We start from the raw sequence: 21,563 nt of genomic DNA, 5'->3' as shown, positions 1-21,563 counted from the left end.
GTTAATAATTTACTATGATATGTTTAAAATTATAAATTAATTTCAAAAATTTTAAATTAATAATAATTTATTACGACATATTTAAAATTATAAATTAATTTTAAAATGATACGAAATTTCTTTTTATTATTTTTTTCTTCCTCTAACTAAAACTCAATGTTCGATAGAATTAAATCTATCACATGAATGAGTGAGAGTTAAACATTTTTCAAGTGAAGTTGACCAATAATGGATAATGCAACTGTTTCCAGAAAGAAATGAGTTGAACTCACCAATTCCCAATGCCTCGACACCGTGGCATTCCTAGGCAGCATATTCCATTAGCACGCCATATTTTCTTCCCTATTAATAAAAATAAATCCTTGGATCCCTTATAATTTACTCGTTCAACCCCCTCTTAGTCCGAATAAAAATAATATATTCCGTAAAATTTTACAAATAAAATTGAACTATTAAGATTTTACAGCTACTTAGTGAAGCTATAAATAGTATTTTAAATATCTTTCGACTCTAGTACAACAAGTTTATATAAAAAAAACATACCAACTACAATAAAATAAGCAAAACAAAGGCCAAAGCTGAACTCGTAACTATTTATCATTGGAGGGTAATTGCGTCAGTGCAACGCGAAACACACTTTGGAGCCAATTTAGAGCTATCAATTTCCGGAAAAGACCCCCTGCGAACGGTTATAAATACCGGGAGAGGAAGGTTGAATTGGTAAAAGCACATAGCCGAATCACTGTCTGGCGTGGATCTGTACATAAATAGATAAAAAACAAAAGTTGTGAGGTGATTGTGAAAAAGCGAGGGAGCCGGAGGAGCCTCTTGTAAATTAGGAAATTCTCCGGCGAGGGTTTCAAATTCCGGTATCAAATTAACGGTTTTGCTATTTCTTGATTTTCCTATCATTGTTCTTGTCGAAAGTTGTCAATCTGTGATTCCTGAATTTCTTCTTGAGTTCTTGGAATCTTCCAGATATCTACGCGGCTGAGGAAATCTTGGACCGGGTGGTCGCTGTCACCAAGAACCCAACCGGTTGACAAGGGAAAAGGCATCGCCTTCACGGGTGATACTGCTCGGAAAAGTTTGACGAGCCAAGATTACGGAAATATGGATCAAGAAGAGCTAATTGAGAAGGTCTCCAAGCTCGAAAATGAGGTTAGGAAACTTTAAATATGTGTTGTTATTTGAAAACTTGTGGGTTAAGTTTAGTGACAATAATATTAGTAACCCAACTTTGCACTTTTATAAGCCTATTGATTCCACCCCTAATTGGATAATTACAAATTTAATTTACACTCGTATGTGAAGCTGATGTAAAATGGGAAATCCATCCTTAGATGTTAGAGTAGGATTTCTGATCTTGGGGCTCTTCTTTTGTGTGTCAATTTGTCAAGTTAACTAGTGATTTTTATTTATATCTTTTGTACTTATAAGAGAGAGCTTTGTTGTAATGTTAATGTTGTTTATCAACCTATTATTGCCCTCACCTTATTTCCTCACTTGTGGGGGTTACACTAAGTGTGTTATTGTTGTTCTATTGCGCTCACATTATTGATGTTTTAATGTTTTTGGATTGTTATGCTTGTGAATGAAAAATCTCATTTTACGCCGTGTTTGTTTTTCATTTTACCCTAACTTTGCCTGCACCCCTCAACCCGCTCAACCTGCTAAAAGGAGAATAAATTAAGAAGCTGTGGTTGGGCCTAGACAAAGACAGAAAGCGCAAATGCTCACAAAAATATGCGGAAGCCCCTTGCAGGGTAGAATGAAGAGTTATTGCTGCTTCTTTTTTTTTTTTTATTTGTTAGGGGTTTTATGTTATTTTTTCTCAATATATCAGCTTCACAGTTGGTATACTTACAGTGGGCGTTCAATTATGTCGACAAAGTTGTTTACCGCAACACTGCTTTATTTCTTCTGCAGCTTTTTGACTACCAATACAATATGGGTCTTATCCTGCTTGAGAAGAAGGAGTGGTCTTCTAAGTTTGAAGAAATCAAGCAAACCTTAGAAGAATCAAATGAGGCCTATAGAAGAGAACAAGCAGCTCATTTAATTGCTATATCTGAAGTGGAGAAACGGGAAGAGAATTTAAGGAAGGCGCTTGGAGTCGAGAAGCAATTTGCACGAGAGGTACAAGTTCTGCTTCTTTATTAAGCATCCATAGGTTTTAACATTCATTGTTCTTCGAAGAAATCGGCATCTCATGCCCGATCTTCAGATTCTTTTTCCGGTTCAGAAAAATAAATTGGTGACTATAACTTGATTACTTACTGTGTTTATTGCTCTGGGACATTTCATCAGGAAAGCCAAAACCTGTTTCCTTTAGACAAGTAGGTAAATCATTCATGATAATTATAATAATGATAATTATTATTATTCTAACACCTTACAGTTTATGAGACCATGTAATTATAGGCAGACATATCCTGCACTTCTGCTAAAAGCTATCATATGTTTATATGAGATGTTATCTCACAATTCTTTTACATGTTGTGTCATTTTTTATTTTAACCTATAATGATGTAAGTGCATATAGATCCATGCTGGTATTTCTTTGAAGTAAAAAAATTTATAACAGTCCAGATTGACTTGTATGCTTGGCTTTTAGTTGTAGTGGCTGATTTTGTTGATAACATGCATTTTATATGTTGAACCTGCACAAAATTCCGGCTTTCATTTCCTTATAAATTACAAATTTTTAATGAATTATTTAATGACTTCCTCCATGTTGTTCTTAGAAATTAGCTATCTAGTAAGGTTCTGTCTATTGAAGTTCTTCGTGTTGTGATGACTGTTAGTTTTGGTGAATAATGCGATAACCCGCAACATCATCATGATACTTAGGTGCCATGTGGCATTAAGTTGTCAATGTGGAAGGCTTACATAGGAAGAAGTCGAGATATATGGAGATCTCCCTTAGAATTCCATGGATTTGCATGGAGGGTATGTGCACTAACAAATATAATTGTTCCTTCGGTGCAGCTAGAGAAAGAGTTGCGTGAGATGCGCTTGGAGTATGCGGAGATCAAATATACTGCTGATTCAAAATTGGCAGAGGCAAATGCTCTGGCTACTAGTGTTGAAGAGAAATCATTAGAGGTAGAAGCAAAGTTGCGTGCAGCTGACGCCAAGCTTGCTGAGGTGAACAGAAGGAGCTCTGAAGTTGAGAGGAAGCTTAATGAAGTCTATGCCCAAGAAAATTCACTTCGAAGAGAACGGTCATCTTTCAATGCAGAGTATGCTATTGGCTATCTACGAGACTTTCTTATCCCATATTTCACCTCTAATCTGTTCCCATTTATATTTACAGTTGCTTGATAGTTATGCTCTTTTCTCTTGTTGTGTCAGGCGTGAAGCTTATGAGACTAATTTATCCAGACAAAGAGAGGACTCACAAGAATGGGAAAGAAAACTACAGGCAGCAGAGGAGAAGTTGGCTGATGGCCAAAGATTGCTTAACCAAAGAGAGAAGCGAGCCAATGACACTGATAGAATTTTGAGGCAAAAGCAGAATGACCTTGAAGATGAGCAGAGGAAAATTGTCACCGCTAACTCAGTTTTGAGGAAGAAAGAAGATGATATGGGCAGCAAGATAGAAGATCTTACTCACAAGGAGAAGGCAAGTTTCCTTTGAATTCTTCACGTGCCTAGCTGGAAAAGTGTAGTATGATATTTACCTTACAAGTTTTCCACTTGATACAGGAACTTGAAGATGCGAGAAAGAGTTTGGGGATAAAAGAGAGGGAGTTGCTAGATCTACAGGAGAAACTAAATATTAAAGAGAGAGTGAGTTCCTTTGTCCTTCCCTTTTCTGGGTTTGTCTAGTACAGATGGTTGAAAGTTAAGGCATTATTGATGAAGGTGGCCTCTGTTTTCTTGAGTTCACTTTTGTCTGGCAATTATTTATTACAACGAATTTATCAGTAATTAACTTCTTTTTTTTCTTGAACTTTTTAGATTGAAATTTAGCAAATTGTTTTTGTTGAAAAGTTTCCTTTGAACCTGTTCCAATTCTTTGAGTTGCCCTGTAAAAGCTTCCTCTGCCTTACAGTTTCTGTGGTTCAATTTTCTGGTTTTCCCCCATCTTTCACCCTCCGAATCTTTTGAGGAAGAGAGTAACTTGAAAAAGAAAAGTCAAGTATCTAAGATACCATTAAAGTTTGACATTTACCTTAAGACTTGTCCTTTCTAATTGTAAACAGGATGGTATTCAAAATCTAATGGATGAACATCGAAGTGTCCTGCGTTCCAAGGAAAAGGAATTTGAATTGGAACTGTGGCAGAGGCGGGCATCATTGGATGAGGAGCTGAAAGGTAAGGTGCTTGAACTGGAGAAAAAGGAGGCTGAAGTTAATCACATGGAAGAGAAGATTAAGAAACGAGAACAGGTCGTTGAAAAGAAAACGGAAAAAGTAAAAGAGAAGGAGAAGGATCATGAGTTGAAGTTAAAAGCACTGAAGGAAAAGGAGAAATCTTTGAAAAATGAGGAAAAAATTTTGGGAACTGAAAGGAAGCAACTAGATTCTGAGAAGGGGAATTTGCTAGCTCTGAAGGCTGAGCTTGAGAATGTAAGAGCTGAGCTTGAAAAGCAACAGATCAAGATTAGTGAGGGTACAGAACAACTTAAAATAACTGAAGATGAGAGAATGGAACATTCTCGCCTACAATCAGAACTGAAGCAGGAGATAGTTAAGTGTAGACTCCTCCGAGAAGATCTATTGAAGGAAGCTGAAGATTTGAAGCAGGAAAAAGAAAGATTTGAGAGAGAATGGGAAGAACTAGATGAGAAAAGATCTGAGATCAAGATAGACTTGCAGGAACTTAATGAACGGAGAGAGAATTTAGAAAAACTGAAGCGCAGTGAAGAGGAAAGGATAAGCAAGGAGAAGCTGGAAACAGACAATTATGTCCAGATGGAGTTGGAAGCCCTTAGAGTGGCAAGAGAAACATTTGAAGCTACCATGGATCATGAGAAGTCAATATTAGCCGAGGAAACTCGAAGTGAGAAAAGCCAGATGCTTCATGCTTATGAACAGCAGAAAAGGGAACTTGAAAGTGATATGCAGAGGAAGCAGGAGGAAATGGAGTCTGCACTGCGTGTACAAGAGAAACTCTTTGAGGAAGAGAGCCAGAAGGAGCTCAGCAATATTGAATATATAAAGGAAATCACCCATAGAGAGATGGAAGAGATGAAATTAGAAAGAGTCAGTCTTGAGAAAGAAAAACAGGAAATTTCTGCTAACAAGGGGATTCTTGAAGTACAACAGTTGGAAATGAAAAAGGATATTGATGTGCTTGTTGGCTTAAGCAGGAAGTTGAAGGATCAGAGGTTAGCTTACATTAAGGAAAGAGAGAGGTTTATTGATTTTGTCAAGCAGCAGAAGAGCTGCAGCTCTTGTGGAGAAGGAATTCATGTAATTGAGTTTTCTGACCTTCAAGCTCTAGCTGAAGCAGAGACTTTTGAGGCCCCTCCTCTGCCAAGTGTTGCACAGGAATATTTGAAGGATGGTCTACAAGGATCTCCGGGAAGGGCTAGTGATGAGCTGTCCCCTGGAGCTCTTGATACAGCATCCATGGTTTCTGCTGGAACCATGTCCTGGTTTCGAAAGTGTACATCCAAGATTCTCAAATTCTCACCAAGCAAAAACATTGGAAATGTTGCTTCTGATTGTCTGGTTGATGAATCTTCTCTGTCACAGAAGTGTGCAGGCATATCACCAAATAAACAATCAAAGGAAGGAAATCCAATGGATCTGTCCATTTCCATGAATGTTCTTGATGATCAGAGGGTTCAACAGGATGATGGTGTTAGAGAGGTCAAAGTAGGCCAAGACAATGTAGAAGACTCTCATCATTCGGACATGAAAGCTGGACAGCGCAGAACTGTCAAGAAAGGGCGTGGTAGAACTAGTAAAACAGAAAAAGCTGCAAATATGACAGTTCTTGGGAAAATTTCTAAAGAGGGTGAGAATATCACCAATGGAAGTTTGGAGACTTCAGTTAATATGAACGAGGAGAGCCAGAGAGGATCTGGTCTTTTGGGTGGAGCACCGAGAAATTCCAGAAAGCGTAGTCATACATCACAGGGAACAGCTTGTGAGATTGATGGCAATAATAGTGAAGGACAGTCGGATAGTGTAGCCAGCATTCGTGGGAAAAGGAGGCAACAGGCTGCCCCTAGTGTGCAGGCTCATGCCGAAAGAAGATACAATCTGCGCCGACCTAGAAGGTACGTTGTTTGAATGCCTTCTTAATAATGCATAGACTTGTTCTGCCCTCACACCTAAAAAGATTTGCAATGTGAAGTAGGACCTTAGGATATTGCAGAACTTTTCTTAAGAATCACATGGAAAATTTTCATCCCTCCACCCCCCTCGAAATATATATATATATATATATATGTTCACCAAGCATTATGAGCTGCTGTTATTCACATGCTCAAGAGACTATTTTATTTAGGATAATTCATGGTATTTAACTTGCACATTCTTTTGTTCTCAGTGCTGCACCAGCGGCATCCTATGGATCTTTGCCAGAGCCAGTCGTAAAATCTCAGGAAGAGAATCAGAACTCTAAAGCTTCCCTGCAAACTCCTCAGGTGAACAACAGTGAAGACGTCATTGATCATCCCACGGTATCTGAGAGCCCTGTTAGTACTCTTTCCCATCTGTTATACATAATTTCACATATGTTTCAGAAGTTATTTATGCTTGAGCTACTTTTGTGTGGCATGCACATATCTTGTTCTCTTTTATTCCTTGGTACACCTCTTTCCACTGGATTATATAACAGTGTTCTTTTAAAAAGTTAAAAAATATTATTTACAAAAGCAGCATTAAGTGCTGCAACCCTCTGCGGAGTGTGAGCAAATTCTTACTACAATTTCATGTTTGAAAAACTAGTGAAGCAGTATTAGGTGCTGCTGTTATAGACTGCTAGTTTCATCAATGTGATAAATGTGTTTTGTAACCAGCTGTTAATTAACATTTATTATATTTCTCTTGCCAGTTCAATGATGCAGTGGACAATCTGGAAAGCAGTGCTAACAAGGTAAATGAGCTGTTGGATGATACAGGTTTGAGTGAAGAGGTGAATGTAACACCAAAACGACCTTCAGCATCCAGCGATGAGGAAGGGTCTGATGACAGTGATGATGAGGAGGAAGAAATTGAACATCCCGGTGAAGTGTCTGTAGGGAAGAAGATTTGGACTTTCATCACAACATAGTGGAGACCTAAATGACTGTAGTTTGTGGTCGTGCATTGGAGGTAGCTCTAGGCATCTTGATTGGTATTTTGTTTCTTTTGCTACTTGTAGAGTAATTTGATGATTTTAGAGTAATGTGCAGTAGTGTGTATGCTTAAAGTTTAGTCAACAGAAATCAGTTTAGGGTCGGCAATTTGATTGTTCATATAATGTTGGTCCAACTCCGGGTGCACGCATATTGGTTTAACAATTTTTAGTATCCATATGCTTGCTGTCCCTAAGTTGACTATTGCAGCTGTAACACTAGAGTGTGCTTCTCTCCTGTATCTACACTATTGTAAGTTTAACCACTAAATAGGTGGATAATATTCTGCAATCCATTTGATTTTGATCTTTCCTAGTAGGTGAAATTGTGGACGACCGTGTAATTGGACTTGCGTACATATCTGAGATGTTATTTTCTATGCGTTTCATGGTAAGAAGAAAAATGGCTTCTCACTTGTGGTTAGATTCGTTACCACTATCTTAACTTTTAATTTCTCCTCAATTTTTCAAAAAATAAATTAGTTTTTGTATAACACATTGATTTGCTAATAGTAAACACCAATTTTAATTTGGAGAGAAAAAAACATAAATATTTTAATGAAGCAACACCAAACTCACGAGAATCTACAAAATGGGGGCAAAAAGGCCTGTATTATAGAGGTCTGAGTTATATGTTCAGAAGGAAATTCTGCCACTGACCCTACTCTTCGACTATATTAACTACTTGTATTATATTTATATTTATGTACAAACAACTGCACTCTAGCTAAATAACTATCTGTACTACTATATTCGTCTCCAGAAGCTTCCTGAGCTCCCACATAAGGGGTATCTAAGGAGGCAAGCTAATTAAGTCCTAAGCCATGTTAATCAACTACAGTTGGTCAGTATGAACATTTCATGTTTAACATATATACTTGGTCTTTGAGCAGGATTTGTGGCAATCTTCACAAAAACGTTGCCACCAGCTGATGAGCCTGTCACTGTGCATCGGATCAGCGTTGTCAATTACAGAACTGGCTGTACACTTGCCATGAATTTACACTTGAACAATCATGGCAATGGTAATTTCCTGTAGTCGCTAACCCCGTTCACCTCTCTGAAGCAATGGATTCCTTCTTGCTACATGCTTTTTAATGTCCCTGCATCATTTTTGATGAAAGTGGAGTTACATCAATTGTGAAGCAAAAACATTGAGCAAAAGTTCAGGACATTATACATACTTGCAACGGGGAACTAGGCAGCTGATATCTTGACATGTCTGTGAATGCCAATGCAGTAAGGACCAGATTTTCCGACAAAGTGCGCATCCCCCTGGAACTCTAACACTGCACCGGCTTGCATGTTGAAAAAGTTTCCTCATTTTGAGGCATCCTGAGTACGAGCAGGGATTACTTGAGGTTGCACGGCATTGTGATGCATGCACCAGTATATCCATTAATTTGACCTGCAACAGCAAATATACTGTTAAATGAACGGAGCAATGCAGAATAGAACTATCAAAAAACTAAGAACGTGATAAGTCTATAACAGTTGAGACCAGCACTTTATCCCAACACTCAACATTCAGAACATATTACTTAAGTAGACCTTTCAAAAAATTAAGTTACAACGAGTAGACACTCTACACCCGAAACACTGATAACTAATATAACTGACATGCCAGTTCTCTATGTGATCTTACAAATAAGAGATATAGCAATGCACACCTTCAATGGTCTCTGACCCTCAAATTGCACCTTTCCGAAGCCAGAGTCAGTTTTGGACAGGTGAATGTTCTTGTTGAGATGATACAATATCATCATTGAGGAATGCTTGGCACGACGGAGGGAATCAAATTGATAGTGATTTTTCTCGCAGAAGCTTAAAAAAGAATGCCTATTCTCAAAAAAATCATTTTCAATAATGGCATCTTGGTCCTCAGTGCTAGCAGGTATATCGTTCACCACAACCTACAAGGTATTCACCATACCATCCAATAAAAAAAAGGGTAAGCAATCCAAAATTTGTAAACCAACAACTTCCTATTCTGTAACTCCCATTCTATTCATTATATCATGTATTACTCTTCTCTTATTTCCCATCATGTCTCAGACCCATCTCACAGCTGGTGAAGAACTTTTTAAGGCAAAAGAGAGCTCACCTCAGAAAGTAAATGCTCTTCTCCACTACTGGAAGTGTGTGTTTTATGCTCACTAAGGTTATCCTTCAATGCGAGACACCTGCAATAAGAAAAAATATAAATTTCATATTACAAAACATATTGGATATTGCTATTATGATTCTCGCAGAAGTAGCCACCATTTCTACACATCAGAAACAAATTCACTATTACACATCTTTCTACACATTGATATTACAAAATAGATTGAATATTACTATTATGATTCTCATGGAAGTAACAACCAGTCTGCGCCAAAGACACCTATTATTGACTGCAGAAAGGGTGTACGGAGCTGAAAGGACTCATTTGAGTTGTTTAAAAGGAGGTACAGGGGACATAGCGGAAGTGGAGAATTTTTATGACTTAATATCCATAAATGAAGGAAAACGATGAAGTTTTAAGTCTCTCTCTAGTTGTCCAAAGCAGCATACATGAGTAATATATTATACCATTAGGATGATGTAAAATATCAATCAGATCCTCTCTTTCCCAAATCAAATATAGTTCAAAAGAAAATTCTTCGAAGAACAAAAGGAGAAAGAAAAGAGATGGAAATATCACCTCCTACATATATGAAAATTTCTGCACTGCTTACAAGACCATTGACCTTCTGATAATATTGCTTGTTGGCAGTTTGCGCACACAACATGTAAGTTTACAATGATGAAATCTTCTTTCACGGGTAAGATTGTTTGCCCCAGCTGTCAATTCAAAGAATTGGAAAGAATCAATTTATAATTCATTCACACAATTGGAAAACATTTGAGTTCTTTGGGATGAACACACGCACATGCAGAGAGATATAAACACACCCGGCTCAGACATGTAAATAAATGTCTCTGCATGTCTCATCAATAATGCAGACAGACAGAGATCACTTTTATTAACAGCACATTTCATAGCTTCTCATTTGTTGATAATGACACCATTCATTCTGGATATAATAAATTGTTTTTTCTATTACTTAAAAATGGTAGGATGCTCATTAAATGCTGCAACCATTTTAGATTATATTTAAGGTTTATCCTAATCCTCCATCCCCATTATACTTCTTTTTTTCAAAAAAATCTAAAAAGAAGAAAGCTCATTGAACTTCCATGAAAAGAAGGAAAACCTCCATGTACTCCCCTCCTTTCTTTGCATATTCCTAACTGTTCATATCTTCGTTTTGTAGTTTTACACAACAATAAGAATTATGTGACAGATCCACTTCTACTCTCACACCTATTCCAACTAAGGACATAACTCGGAGCTAACAACAAAAGAAAGATCCTTCAGTTGAAGTATGCAAACTGCGCACATAATGAAGCCATACCTTTTGCATCACTAGAATATCTTTAGTTGCATCTGCAGAAAGATTGTCATGTCCAATTGCTTTTAACGTACTCTTTGTCATTAACTTTTTAACTTTATTCTGTGAATCACCTCTGCTCTCTTTCTCAATATTCCTAACTATATCTTCTGCAGCACCTGACCAATAGTCTCCGTCGAAATATGGCAAATGAGCAGCACTTATCCTGGCACTATTCCTTGTACTCGGCACAAAAAAGTGGTCATATAAATTAGTGTAGTTCACCACGATATCCTCTTCAGAGGCTTTCCTTAACATTGACCAATACCTGCAGCCCAAAATAACAGAATATATTCAACTCCATTTAAATACTGCATTGAGACCAAGAAGTACCCCTGAAACCATTTGGTTAGTATTGAAAGCTTAAAGTTAATATTGTCTAACCAGATTTTAGGAATTTAAAGCAACAGATCGAGAAAGGTAATATCATTTACTCGAATTGTCTAGAATAGTGCTTTGTCAGATACTAGAAGGGTTTGTGGAGTTGGAAAATGGTCATAGCAGACAAAATACTCAAAAGAAGGATTGGTTAACTCAACAAGTCACTACTTTCTACAGGACCACTTCTGGAAAGTCATCAAGATTAGAAGGATTCACGGGCAAATTTAGTTTTACAGGAGATTGGGACAAACTAAAAACAAAGACGGTAAAGTGATAAAGCATAGCAATCACACCTTCATGCCCTAATGTGAACGTTTTGGAGGTAGTACAGCAGAAGAATTTGAAGGAATCCGAAGAATTCTTTTCTATCTTTAGAAAGATTGGTTAAATGTTGTACATTTTTGAGTTGACAGAACCTTCCCACAAATATGAATATGATGATCTTCCAGAATAGAAGGGGATCTTCACAAGTCTTACAATGAATTTGACTGGCAGGCGAGATGGAAATGAGAAGGAATATCATTAGCTTTATATTTCGTACTAATTGGTGAACTGACAGAATTCATAAGCATTCAGCAGGCTCTGGAGGAATTCCGGAAGGGCAGAGAATTTCGGAATCTGAGATTTTGACAAATTAGAAGTTCATGAATGGAGGGATTTTATATTAGTAAAAAAAATCTCAGACTTTCTGAACTGTCGAAGCAAAAACTTTGTTTATGAGTACAAGATCTTCATGGTGTGATTTACTTTTGAAGTCTTGAAAGCAGAAAACTGATATATGTGAGAACTTGTTCCCATTTTGCTATCAAAATTACAAAAGGAAAATTGCCCATCTGTCCATGTATATCTATGAAAAAAAACTAAAACATGATTATATTGATACTAACACGAGAAAAGGGGGCAGAAGGACGAGGAAGGAAAAAAGGAGCGCAATAGGAAGACACATACCATGACCGGAGCTTCTCTGGTTTTGGTGTTTTCTGAGATTCAGGATGGCAATACAAGATGTAGTCTTCACCTTTTATAGGGGGGCAAGCCCATAAATAGCAGGTTGTAAAACCTCGTTTCCTGCAGTAATCCATGTACCCAATCTGATGTGATAACCAAGAAAAAGCAAATGTTTCATTAATCTAGTGATTCAACAGATAATACTAACATATATATTTAAATATAAAAAGGAGAGTATTTTGCACTTACCAGTATTTCATGGTATACAAAAGTTCGCAGAGCTTCCCCTTTCACAGTTTCTATATCAGGTTTAAAGTACTTTACAGAATCGAGATACGATATGTAGACGCAACGTCTATTCGGAGGGGCACATTCTGATCCAAACTCTTGGACATACATTCCGAAGAGGCAAATATCTACTCCTCCAATTTTCTGGAATAATAGAATCACCTATTTGGACATTATGTTAGATTCAGCTCAAAAACATATACAGTTATTTTCAGAAGACATGAACAAAAGAAAAAGGTGTGGACCACAAAGTGTTAAGCAATTTCATTTAGTACTCCACAAAATCAAAAACAAGCAAGTGTTGTCGAAAATATCAAGCTAAGATCGAACTTCATGATACAATATAGCGAAAGTTTGGATTGCGATTATAGCTTTAGGAAGGGAATCTTGTATTTTTAAGTAACAAGAAAGAATACCAAAAGTTCCATTTTCTCACCTTTGATTTGTACTGGAACTCTGGAGGATAACCTTCATTGTGACAAAGATCCAAAAATTGCTGCTTTACTTTCAAATTTCTGTTAACAGACAATACCACTCTGACAATTAGATCTGCTGCACCAGGTACCTGCTCAAATTTAAATATTAGAAAAGTATTTTGTTATGTGGGTGACGCTAACCATAGTGAAAGTTTGTCGGGAACATCTACATTCTACCTATTTTAGTAGCTTACCTCATCAGCATCCTGTCCTGACAATTTTGCTCTCTCATTTCTTTCTAGCTTGAGGCGCCTGAATAGTCTCTGCTCAATGTGATCACTAAGCATAGTTCTTGGAAGATCTTGGGCTCCAATAGAAACTGGTAAAGGCACATGCTCTCCTGCTTCTATCTCCTTTAAACAACAAAATGGACATATGTACTTCGCTTGTCCTTCGAAATCTTTTTTAGCATTATAGAGAGCACAAACTTGATGTTGCCAGCCTTCACACTTGTCACATTGTACCCACTACAGATATCCCAATGAGATAAATTTAGTGACAACAGAAAAAATAAGTACCAACACTTGAAACAGAAAGTCACACTAAACTCACCGATTCTTCGTTTTGATCATTATTTTTTGCCTTTTGAAACTTATTTTTGTTAATTGATAGTCCTTGGGATGAGACATCATCACCACACGACTTCCTGAAACATTTTGTACAAAAGCAGTGCCGTCCACCAGCTTCGTCCACAGCCCAATAATAAACCAGGTTGCGCTTGATACACTTACAACATGATGAACAATATACAGGTGTTGGGACAAAAACAAGCCTATCGGTGCCACATAATTGGCAGACATTCTCAGAGATAGGAAGTACTGTCATATTTCCAGTTGATCCCTGAAAAAAATGCAATGGGAAACTAGTTGTCAAGCTAATTAACAAATTGACGAGCCAACATTAGTATATAGAGAGCCTCCATTGGAATACCACAAGCACAAAATAAGAAGATAAAACAACTACCCCTCAGTCTCAAGAAAGTTGGTCTCGACTATATTAATCCTCTCTTACCATTTTACTCGATTTAACCTCATCTCAAGCCGATACCATATAAAATAGAAATAATAATAATAGAAATAATCACAAAAGTTCTTTAGAATTTCTACTAACGTATAAATCTCTAAAAGGCGTAACAACTCCTAGAAAAGTATAAGACGTAAGGTAAAAGTGCTAAATTGACTAGCACAAATTCTCAACTAATAGTTATCTCTTATAACTCCCTTCGCCTGAGTGAACTTGCTCATATTTCTAGTCCTAAGTCTGAATAAAGAAGAAGGTTGTGGTAGGTTGACAACCAATGTAAAACTAGCCATAAAGGATCCTCACATACAAAAAATAAAATAATAAAGATAAATATAAACAAAAGAGTAACCAAAAACAAAGAAAACGGGAAAAGAATTGAGGAGATTAACACAGACTTTTATCCTAATGCATGTACTTCAGTAAGTTTCAAATAACTAATTATATTTCTGCAAGCCCTACAATGTGTGCAATCTTTTAGATCCCCACCCACCCCTACTGCAACTGACCAAAATGGAAGAAAGGTCCCTTTTTCTAATTCTTTTTCTTCTGCAAGGATACTTTCCTTGCTAAGGAGGACTTCTCCATGAATTTAATAGGAAAGTACCAATACAGGAAATGCTAAGAAATGTCTTTAAGTTGTGCTTCTTTTACTTTAAACTATTTCTACAGTATGTGCTAATGCAAGTGCAAAAACTTATAGCTCGAGAAGGTTTATGAACTCATTTATGCATACATGTGAGACACTTCTTTACATATCTCTACCAATGTGCGACTTCTAATTCATTGTTGATACCTTATACCAGCACAATAAGAGTGATGACCATAAAAGAGAACAAGAAATTATACATAAATTGTACCACTAAAATATTATCACAAAATGAACAAGTTGAAGAAAATTTTACCTAGCAGTTGGACCAGTTCAAACAATAATCTATCAAATTCTTCTGAATTTTGCTATTCTTTAAGTCTTCTTTAGTTTTGATATGAGAGAAAAAACACTGAACATATATGAATTCTATGTTATATTTCAAACCTGATTATATTGACTGAGATTGTGGATATGATCCTTCAACTGCTCAATGGTGAAATAGTCCGTCAATGAAATACCCAGCCTCTTTGGATCTTCTGATCTCATTTCCATCTGATAATCAGCTTTTGGTTCAGTTAAATTGATTCTTGCAGATGAAGTGGTCTGGTCATACTTAGATGCACTTTGTAACTCCTGTTGTTGATCATCAGTAGGCTCTATAGGAAGAAAAGACGACCTATCTAAGCTCATATGGGAAGAACTGTCAATCTCATTATAATCTGTTCCACTAGTGCATGTATGCACTGTCTTCTGCAGTCCACAATCATTAGTGAGCTCTGTAGAGGAAAAAGAACCATTGGCAACATGCAAGATGTCTATGTTGGCAATATTGCAAGATTCACCAGCTGTATTCTGGTCCTCCACACAGCTGGCTATTTCGTTACTGATCTCTGTTTTATTCTTCTTGCTGCAAATAGGACTTTCAACAAACTGCCTTAATGATAAATGTCCAGCAGCAGGGGACTGCAGATTGCCAGAATCAGCATTGGAAGACCAACATTCAAGCACAGGGAGATTTTCCATCCTCTTCCGCTTTGATGGTGGCAAAACAGCTTCATTGATAGAAGATCTAAAGCCACTACATTCCTCATCATGGAGAATCGCTACCATATTTTTTACCGACTCCTTAACATCTTTAGGATGCAGCTCTCTGACAGGCTTGCACATCCCACAGCCAGCATATTGACAGTTTTTAAAATGAGATATCAGTGCTGAGCTCCAATCACACCAACATCTCTTTACATTGCATACAGTTAAATGCAAGTAATTCAAAAAAGGAATTCGAATTCTCCCAGCATCTACTACTACACTATCATAATTGATGTATAAAGCAAGAATATCATGTAAAGACAAATTATCTGAATTGGAAAGGTTTGCAGAACCGATCGGATGAACATCACAGTCAGACCCATTTGAAGAACCAGTATGAAGCTGATGAAAATCACATTGCTGAATACTAGGTAACTGCTCTGGGAAAGGCTGTAATACACTGGATAAAGTCGATCTTTGTCTTGATACATTATTCATAGTAGCATCTTGCTTCACCAAATACCCATATGATCTTGAATTAGGCAGCTGATAAGACACTGCAGTTGGCAAAGTGTAGTCTTTAGAAAACCAATTAACTTCCGATTCTGAAGGCCGACGATTCAGATGAGACGAATCTACACTTAGTCCATGTAATGCTGGAACGTTGTCATGATGAATATTCTGATTAGTCTCCAGGTATCTTCCACAATTTCTGAGATTGAATTCAACTGACCAAATCAAGCAAGTATAATAAGTGACTACAAACACTAAAATAAATATGTAGTACAAGTTGTGGAGAATGTAAGTACATTTAAAAACTAAAAACATTAAAAAAGTTCATAAGAAATAGAAATTACCTTCATCTGAATACTGCGACTTAATTGGACTTTTTGATACTGACTCGGAAATACTTAGAAAACCGTTATCTGAATATGTTAGTCCATCTTCATAGGGTTCCTTATTGGCATTCCATTCTCCTTCGGAACATACAGTAACAGATGAGAATGGCGAATCAGCAATCTCTTTGGAAACATATGACACACCGACCGAGGAAAGTACTTCTCCCAATTCACCTGGCTTATTAGCTGATAATTCTGTATCAAAAGTAATACCTCAGAATTTCAAGTTGCAACGCATCAAATGTCACACGTAAATGAGAGAGAGAGAGAGAGAGGAAAACAGAAAAGATAGATCCATGTGAGGGTGCAAAGCTACTTGCCACTTTCAAAGCTAAAAAAATTGTCAAAAACTCACCTGTTTGGAGTAAGCTGTCAGTCATACAAGAAGCCGTTAAGTGATCATGATGTACAGATTGCAAATTTGAACTGCAACAAAGTGCCTCATCCTGCCATGCTTGTGGATAACATGCTTCTTGCTGGAATAAGTTTTGATATTCACGTGAAGGTGTCCCCTGCACATGATCCTGCTGTTTTAATTCAAAACAAATGAGCTCAACTCAATGAAGCAGTTCAGACCAAAAATGAAACATTAGTCAACCAACAAAAGCAAACTCTTAGCTGGTGATGAAGAATTCATTCATAAAGCAATGGACTATGAACAATCCTCGAAAAAAATTCCAATTAAAGAATCACGTGACAAGAGAATTCGACATGTTTCTCGGCGTTAAATATAATAACCACCAAAGAAACAGACCTTACAAACTGCATCTGCAGATGACTGACTACTCAAGTCAGCCAAATTGTTGAACACCTGCTTGCCCATGTCCAAATTCCTTTTCCACATAAAACTCTTGCTGCGAAGGAAAATAATTTTTCAAAGTTAAGTAGACAAGTGTATCATTCACATGATATCATATGTCCAGGTTTTAACTAGTTTCTCCATGGAAAAAACAAAAACCAATATTGAACTTACATTCTATTTCCAATCATTCCATCCACTGGAACCCTTGTTTGATCATTAGTACTCTCGATCTGATTATCATCTTGTTTCTCACGCTGTTGTGAACCTGTTCTATTAAGCTGGAGGAGATCTGATGCCTCCTGGAATAAGTAGGTTCCTCCAGAACAAAATGGTACCCCAACATTGACTCTGTTCAAATTCATCTGGCTTTCTAAACATTCCTCCTGCAATGAAAATTGAAAACCCATTAGGAGCTTTCTACACTCACCAGCTGACACAAACGTGTTTATATTACTTGCAGAAGTGATACTGACGCTATGCAAGTTAGAAATTTTTAGTTCAAGTGCCAGCAATGGCAAACTCAAGAAAGAGAAAGATCTTCTGAACAGTTCTGAAAAGTATTAATCCATAAAAATCTCATATGTGTGTGCGTGTGTGCCTATCCAAATTATATATATGTCTAGAACCTTTGTATCTTTTTACCAAATAATTACACCTTTGAAATTCTGGGGACATCCTATATAGATGTTCATTTGAAGTACTTTCTCTTGTTTATATGCTAATCCTCTCACTGCCCCCTGGGAAAGGGGTGCGCCAACCGCGTGAAGTTCTATTCGACAACTATGTTGAGATAACCTTAACAATCTCCATAGGATAAACATGGACTAATTCCTTCGCAATGTGAGTAATTAACTACACATAGAATTTACCAATTAACTCAAACGTTCAGTGCATCCATTACACTAAACAACTAATCACCAAGAAAAGTTATTCAAGTTAAAAGAGATTTTAAAAAGGAATATTCAATAGAATCCTTAAGTCTAAATTTAGCCCTACTCTATGCTTGTCATGCTGATCAACTTGCATGCCACTACATAATTCAAGGAAGCTATTCGTAATTAACTAGTAATCCATACCACTCACATGCAAATTAGTAAACCTAATTACAATTCAAGACATTATCATATATAACGAAATTAAGAACGTAAATTTTGTAGGGCAAAAAAAAAGTTCATCAAAAACTATGATATCCTAACAAAATATTATAATTCAATTAACAAAATTCGTTCTTTACCATTATAATTCATTCGACGAAGATTAGGGTTTTGGTATAATTAGGGAGACGGCAAGAAAAATATATATGGAGAAAAAGAGAACATACAAATTGATTTCTACGGGTAAATACAAGTTTGTGTCCGCTTCGGAAAAAAAGAGAGGGTAAGAGCGCGGCAAGGACTTGAGGCTGAACCGGATACGAATTTGGGTTGGATTCGGATCTTTCACTTATTTCTAGCCCACTTACAATAAGTTTCAGCTTGGGTCAAAGGTCCATTAAATAAGCCCCAACTTATTCAAATCCTAAATAAAAAGGGATGTACACATATTTAATACTTATTAAATATAATAATATGCGAATATCCTTTTTTTATTTAGGATTAAAATAACTAACATAATCATATAATTATGTTTTTTTAAAAAAATTGCCAATAGTTATGCGTGGCTGTAAGTTGTGAAACTTGCTTTAAATAGCATGTCTTTTTAACACGTCCTCAGATTATTTTATCTAAAAATATTAATTATTAGAAAATGCATTTTTTTAATTTATTTAAATAATGTTATCTAAAATATCCCTTCATATGCAAGTCGGAGCTAGGTGGGGTTTATTGATTTAGACTTGTAGTTTTTTCGTAAATTTTATATTTGTACTAGAAAATTAAACAAATATATATGTATATTCATTTGTCAATCCCTGAAAAATTTGATTGACAGTTATTAAAGAAATTTAGAACCCTCAAATTTTTAATCCTGAATTCGCCTATGTTCATACACGGTTTTGATTCTTTTTTATTCGAGCATGATCTTTTTTTGAATAATCAGTGGCATCGAGCTCAAACTCAACATCTCTGTCTGCTTTGGTAAAGTATGTATAAAGAAAGAGGGTGCAGAGTACTAACATCGTATTCAATTTCTTTTATTGTGAAACATAAATTTATAGACAAATTACATAAATACATACATTTTGTTTCACCTATTTCAATTATTCCCCTATTACTTTTAAAAATCTTCAAAATTTCTTATTTCTTAAATGCATCTAAGCTGCATATTAATGTATTTGAGCCAATATTTAATAAATTCGAGATACATATTATGTATGCAAGCTAATTTTTAATGTATTTGAGCTAAGTATTAATGTATTCGAGTCAGTATTTAATGTATCTGAGCTACATATTATGTATTTGATCTACATATTAATGTATCTGAGACAGTATTTAATGTGTTCGAGCTACATTATCCAAGTTTCAATTATTGTATCCAATTTGTTTTAATTTTTAAGGGCTTGATATAATTAGAAACTTAGAAGGGATAGATTATAATTTCGTATTAAAACTATGGAATATATGTAATTTACACTAAATTTATATGTAAAATACTGCTCCCTCCATTTAAAAAAAGTGACTTCCTCTTAGTTTGTTTAAAAAATAATGATTTACTTCTTTTTTTGGTAATATTTTAATTTCAGTTTTTCATGTGGTATGTGTAAGGCCACAAAATCAAAAGATAATTTTGTACATTTGACCTAACTTTAAGAACCACAAGATTTAAAAGTATTTTTTATATTCTTAAACTCCGTGTTAACTGTCAACAAATAGTATACATGACTCTATAACAATAAAAATATAATGGGTTAAAACATTCAAGGCTAAAAACTTAAAAAGGTACCCAGAAAACTTAAATCTTAAATTTACCTTTTCTTATGACTATCTTATTAAAAAAAAAAAACTTAAATTATTAAAAAAGAAAAACACTTTTGCTTTTTAATTATTCTCTCTATTACTCAAACGAAATTTCATGGATTTCAACTTCTACCTTAAGAGGGAAAAATCAACATTATTTAACTAACATAATAAGGTCGTAAAAAAAAAACTACTAATACATAATAGGGAAATTTCATATATAACCACTTAAAATAACTTAATTACTCTAGCTATAGTTTGATAATTATAAATCGTAGCTACATATTATATGGAGGAGATAGGCGAGCGAGACTGAGAGAGAGAGAAGAGAGAGGGGGAAAAGAATGGGAGAAAGGTGAATTGTATATGTATATCGGTTAGATAATTGTATATTATACATTTATATTTGTATATATGTCAAGCGAGAGTGAGAGAGAGAGGAGAGAGCCGAACAAGATTGGGAGAGGGAGGAGAGAGGCAAGCGAGAGAGGACATAGAGCGGGAGAGAGGTGAATTATATATGTATATAAGTGTATATTATACATGTGAATTTGTATATAGGGCTAGCGAGAGTGGGAGAGGGAGGAGATAGGCGAATGAGAGAAGGGGAGAGACGTGAATGTATATGTATATAGGTTAAATAGTTGTATCTTATATATATGTATTTGTATATTCTGGTGAACTATAAATATACAAACATGACTAATCGTACAAACTCGTCAACCCATATAATTAATATATAATGTTAGTTGCGAGTGATAATTATAATAATTTATAGCTATGATAAGTAATTAAATAGTATAAATTTGCTTTATTATGTAATTTTCCCTACGTAATAGACGGAAGACGGTAGCGGTCCATTTTATTCTATCAAAGAAGATGACTGACCAATTTAGTATGTAGTTTTTATTATTCTTCAGATATTGGCCATAATTGTGGTTATTATTCTTCAGACATTGGCCATAATTGTGGTGTTGGAAAAGGTTGCTGGTGAATCACTGAATGCCAACTGATCACATGCAAACCAAATCTTACGTTATTGCTTTTCTTTTTATAGTTAGCTTAAAAATCAATGTCCCTTTCTTGATTTGAGATTCTGATTTCATAGTCTCATGCAAACATGCTGAAAACTACAAAATTAAAGATTATTTTGAGAAAATAATTATTCGTATCAAATGTTTACATTCAATTAATGCAATTTACATTATTATGTGATTTAATGAAGTAAAACACATTAATTAATAAAGGTTAAATAAAAAGCCTAAGACATTTCCAGCCACTCAAAGTTGTCCGCATAATTCATTTAGACACCTCAACTAATTCTTGTGCCAATTGAACATTTTATTTGTTCAAAAGTCATTCCTATTAGACACAAAATGCTGACATGGCAAAAAACGTGTAATTCACTTTCCTTGAGCGCGTTAAATTATTAAAAATAATATTTTTCTTTTTTTTTTCT

General features: G+C 35.7%; 2 protein-coding genes across 3 annotated transcripts; one reads left to right on the top strand and one right to left on the bottom strand.

The window, feature by feature from the left end:
* Positions 1 to 562: 562 nt before the first annotated feature.
* Positions 563 to 7,618, top strand: LOC101264275 (nuclear matrix constituent protein 1). Of its 2 annotated transcripts, XM_004232049.5 has the most exons (9): positions 563 to 869; positions 979 to 1,161; positions 1,930 to 2,139; positions 2,992 to 3,245; positions 3,358 to 3,628; positions 3,712 to 3,795; positions 4,212 to 6,238; positions 6,511 to 6,658; positions 7,018 to 7,618. In XM_004232049.5, the coding sequence occupies exons 2-9, from the start codon at positions 1,114 to 1,116 to the stop codon at positions 7,234 to 7,236; spliced, it is 3,261 nt and encodes a 1,086-aa protein (XP_004232097.1). In that variant the 5' UTR covers positions 563 to 869; positions 979 to 1,113; the 3' UTR covers positions 7,237 to 7,618. The 2 variants fall into 2 exon arrangements, with proteins under 2 accessions (XP_004232097.1, XP_010316189.1); XM_010317887.4 differs by having other exon boundaries at positions 587 to 1,161.
* Positions 7,619 to 7,883: 265 nt separating this feature from the next.
* Positions 7,884 to 18,678, bottom strand: LOC101259213 (probable histone acetyltransferase HAC-like 1). Its single transcript, XM_010317888.4, has 17 exons — positions 18,532 to 18,678; positions 17,382 to 17,593; positions 17,163 to 17,262; positions 16,764 to 16,935; positions 16,367 to 16,603; positions 14,925 to 16,237; positions 13,421 to 13,708; positions 13,063 to 13,335; positions 12,829 to 12,957; positions 12,354 to 12,554; positions 12,105 to 12,247; positions 10,740 to 11,043; positions 9,986 to 10,125; positions 9,404 to 9,482; positions 8,970 to 9,212; positions 8,484 to 8,707; positions 7,884 to 8,402 (listed from the first exon to the last, which is right to left on the bottom strand). Exons 2-17 carry the CDS (start codon positions 17,570 to 17,572, stop codon positions 8,342 to 8,344), a joined length of 4,098 nt encoding a protein of 1,365 aa, XP_010316190.1. The 5' UTR covers positions 17,573 to 17,593; positions 18,532 to 18,678; the 3' UTR covers positions 7,884 to 8,341.
* Between the last annotated feature and the right edge of the window lie 2,885 nt (positions 18,679 to 21,563).

Source organism: Solanum lycopersicum, chromosome 2 (genome assembly GCF_036512215.1).
Source record: "Solanum lycopersicum chromosome 2, SLM_r2.1".
Lineage (NCBI taxonomy): Eukaryota > Viridiplantae > Streptophyta > Magnoliopsida > Solanales > Solanaceae > Solanum > Solanum lycopersicum.
This window is presented reverse-complemented; position numbering and strand designations above follow the sequence as displayed.

What these genes read in the sequence shown, in the direction of transcription:
- LOC101264275 (XM_004232049.5), top strand. Translation starts at nt 1,114, where the DNA reads ATGGATCAAGAAGAGCTAATTGAGAAGGTCTCCAAGCTCGAAAATGAG. An exon ending in TCTCCAAGCTCGAAAATGAG is followed by an intron (nt 1,162 to 1,929) that starts GTTAGGAAACTT and finishes TTTCTTCTGCAG; the next exon opens with CTTTTTGACTACCAATACAA. An exon ending in CGGTCATCTTTCAATGCAGA is followed by an intron (nt 3,246 to 3,357) that starts GTATGCTATTGG and finishes TTGTTGTGTCAG; the next exon opens with GCGTGAAGCTTATGAGACTA.
- LOC101259213 (XM_010317888.4), bottom strand. Translation starts at nt 17,572, where the DNA reads ATGAATTTGAACAGAGTCAATGTTGGGGTACCATTTTGTTCTGGAGGA. An exon ending in CTGCAGATGCAGTTTGTAAG is followed by an intron (nt 16,936 to 17,162) that starts GTCTGTTTCTTT and finishes GAATTAAAACAG; the next exon opens with CAGGATCATGTGCAGGGGAC. An exon ending in TTGTATACCATGAAATACTG is followed by an intron (nt 12,248 to 12,353) that starts GTAAGTGCAAAA and finishes TTATCACATCAG; the next exon opens with ATTGGGTACATGGATTACTG.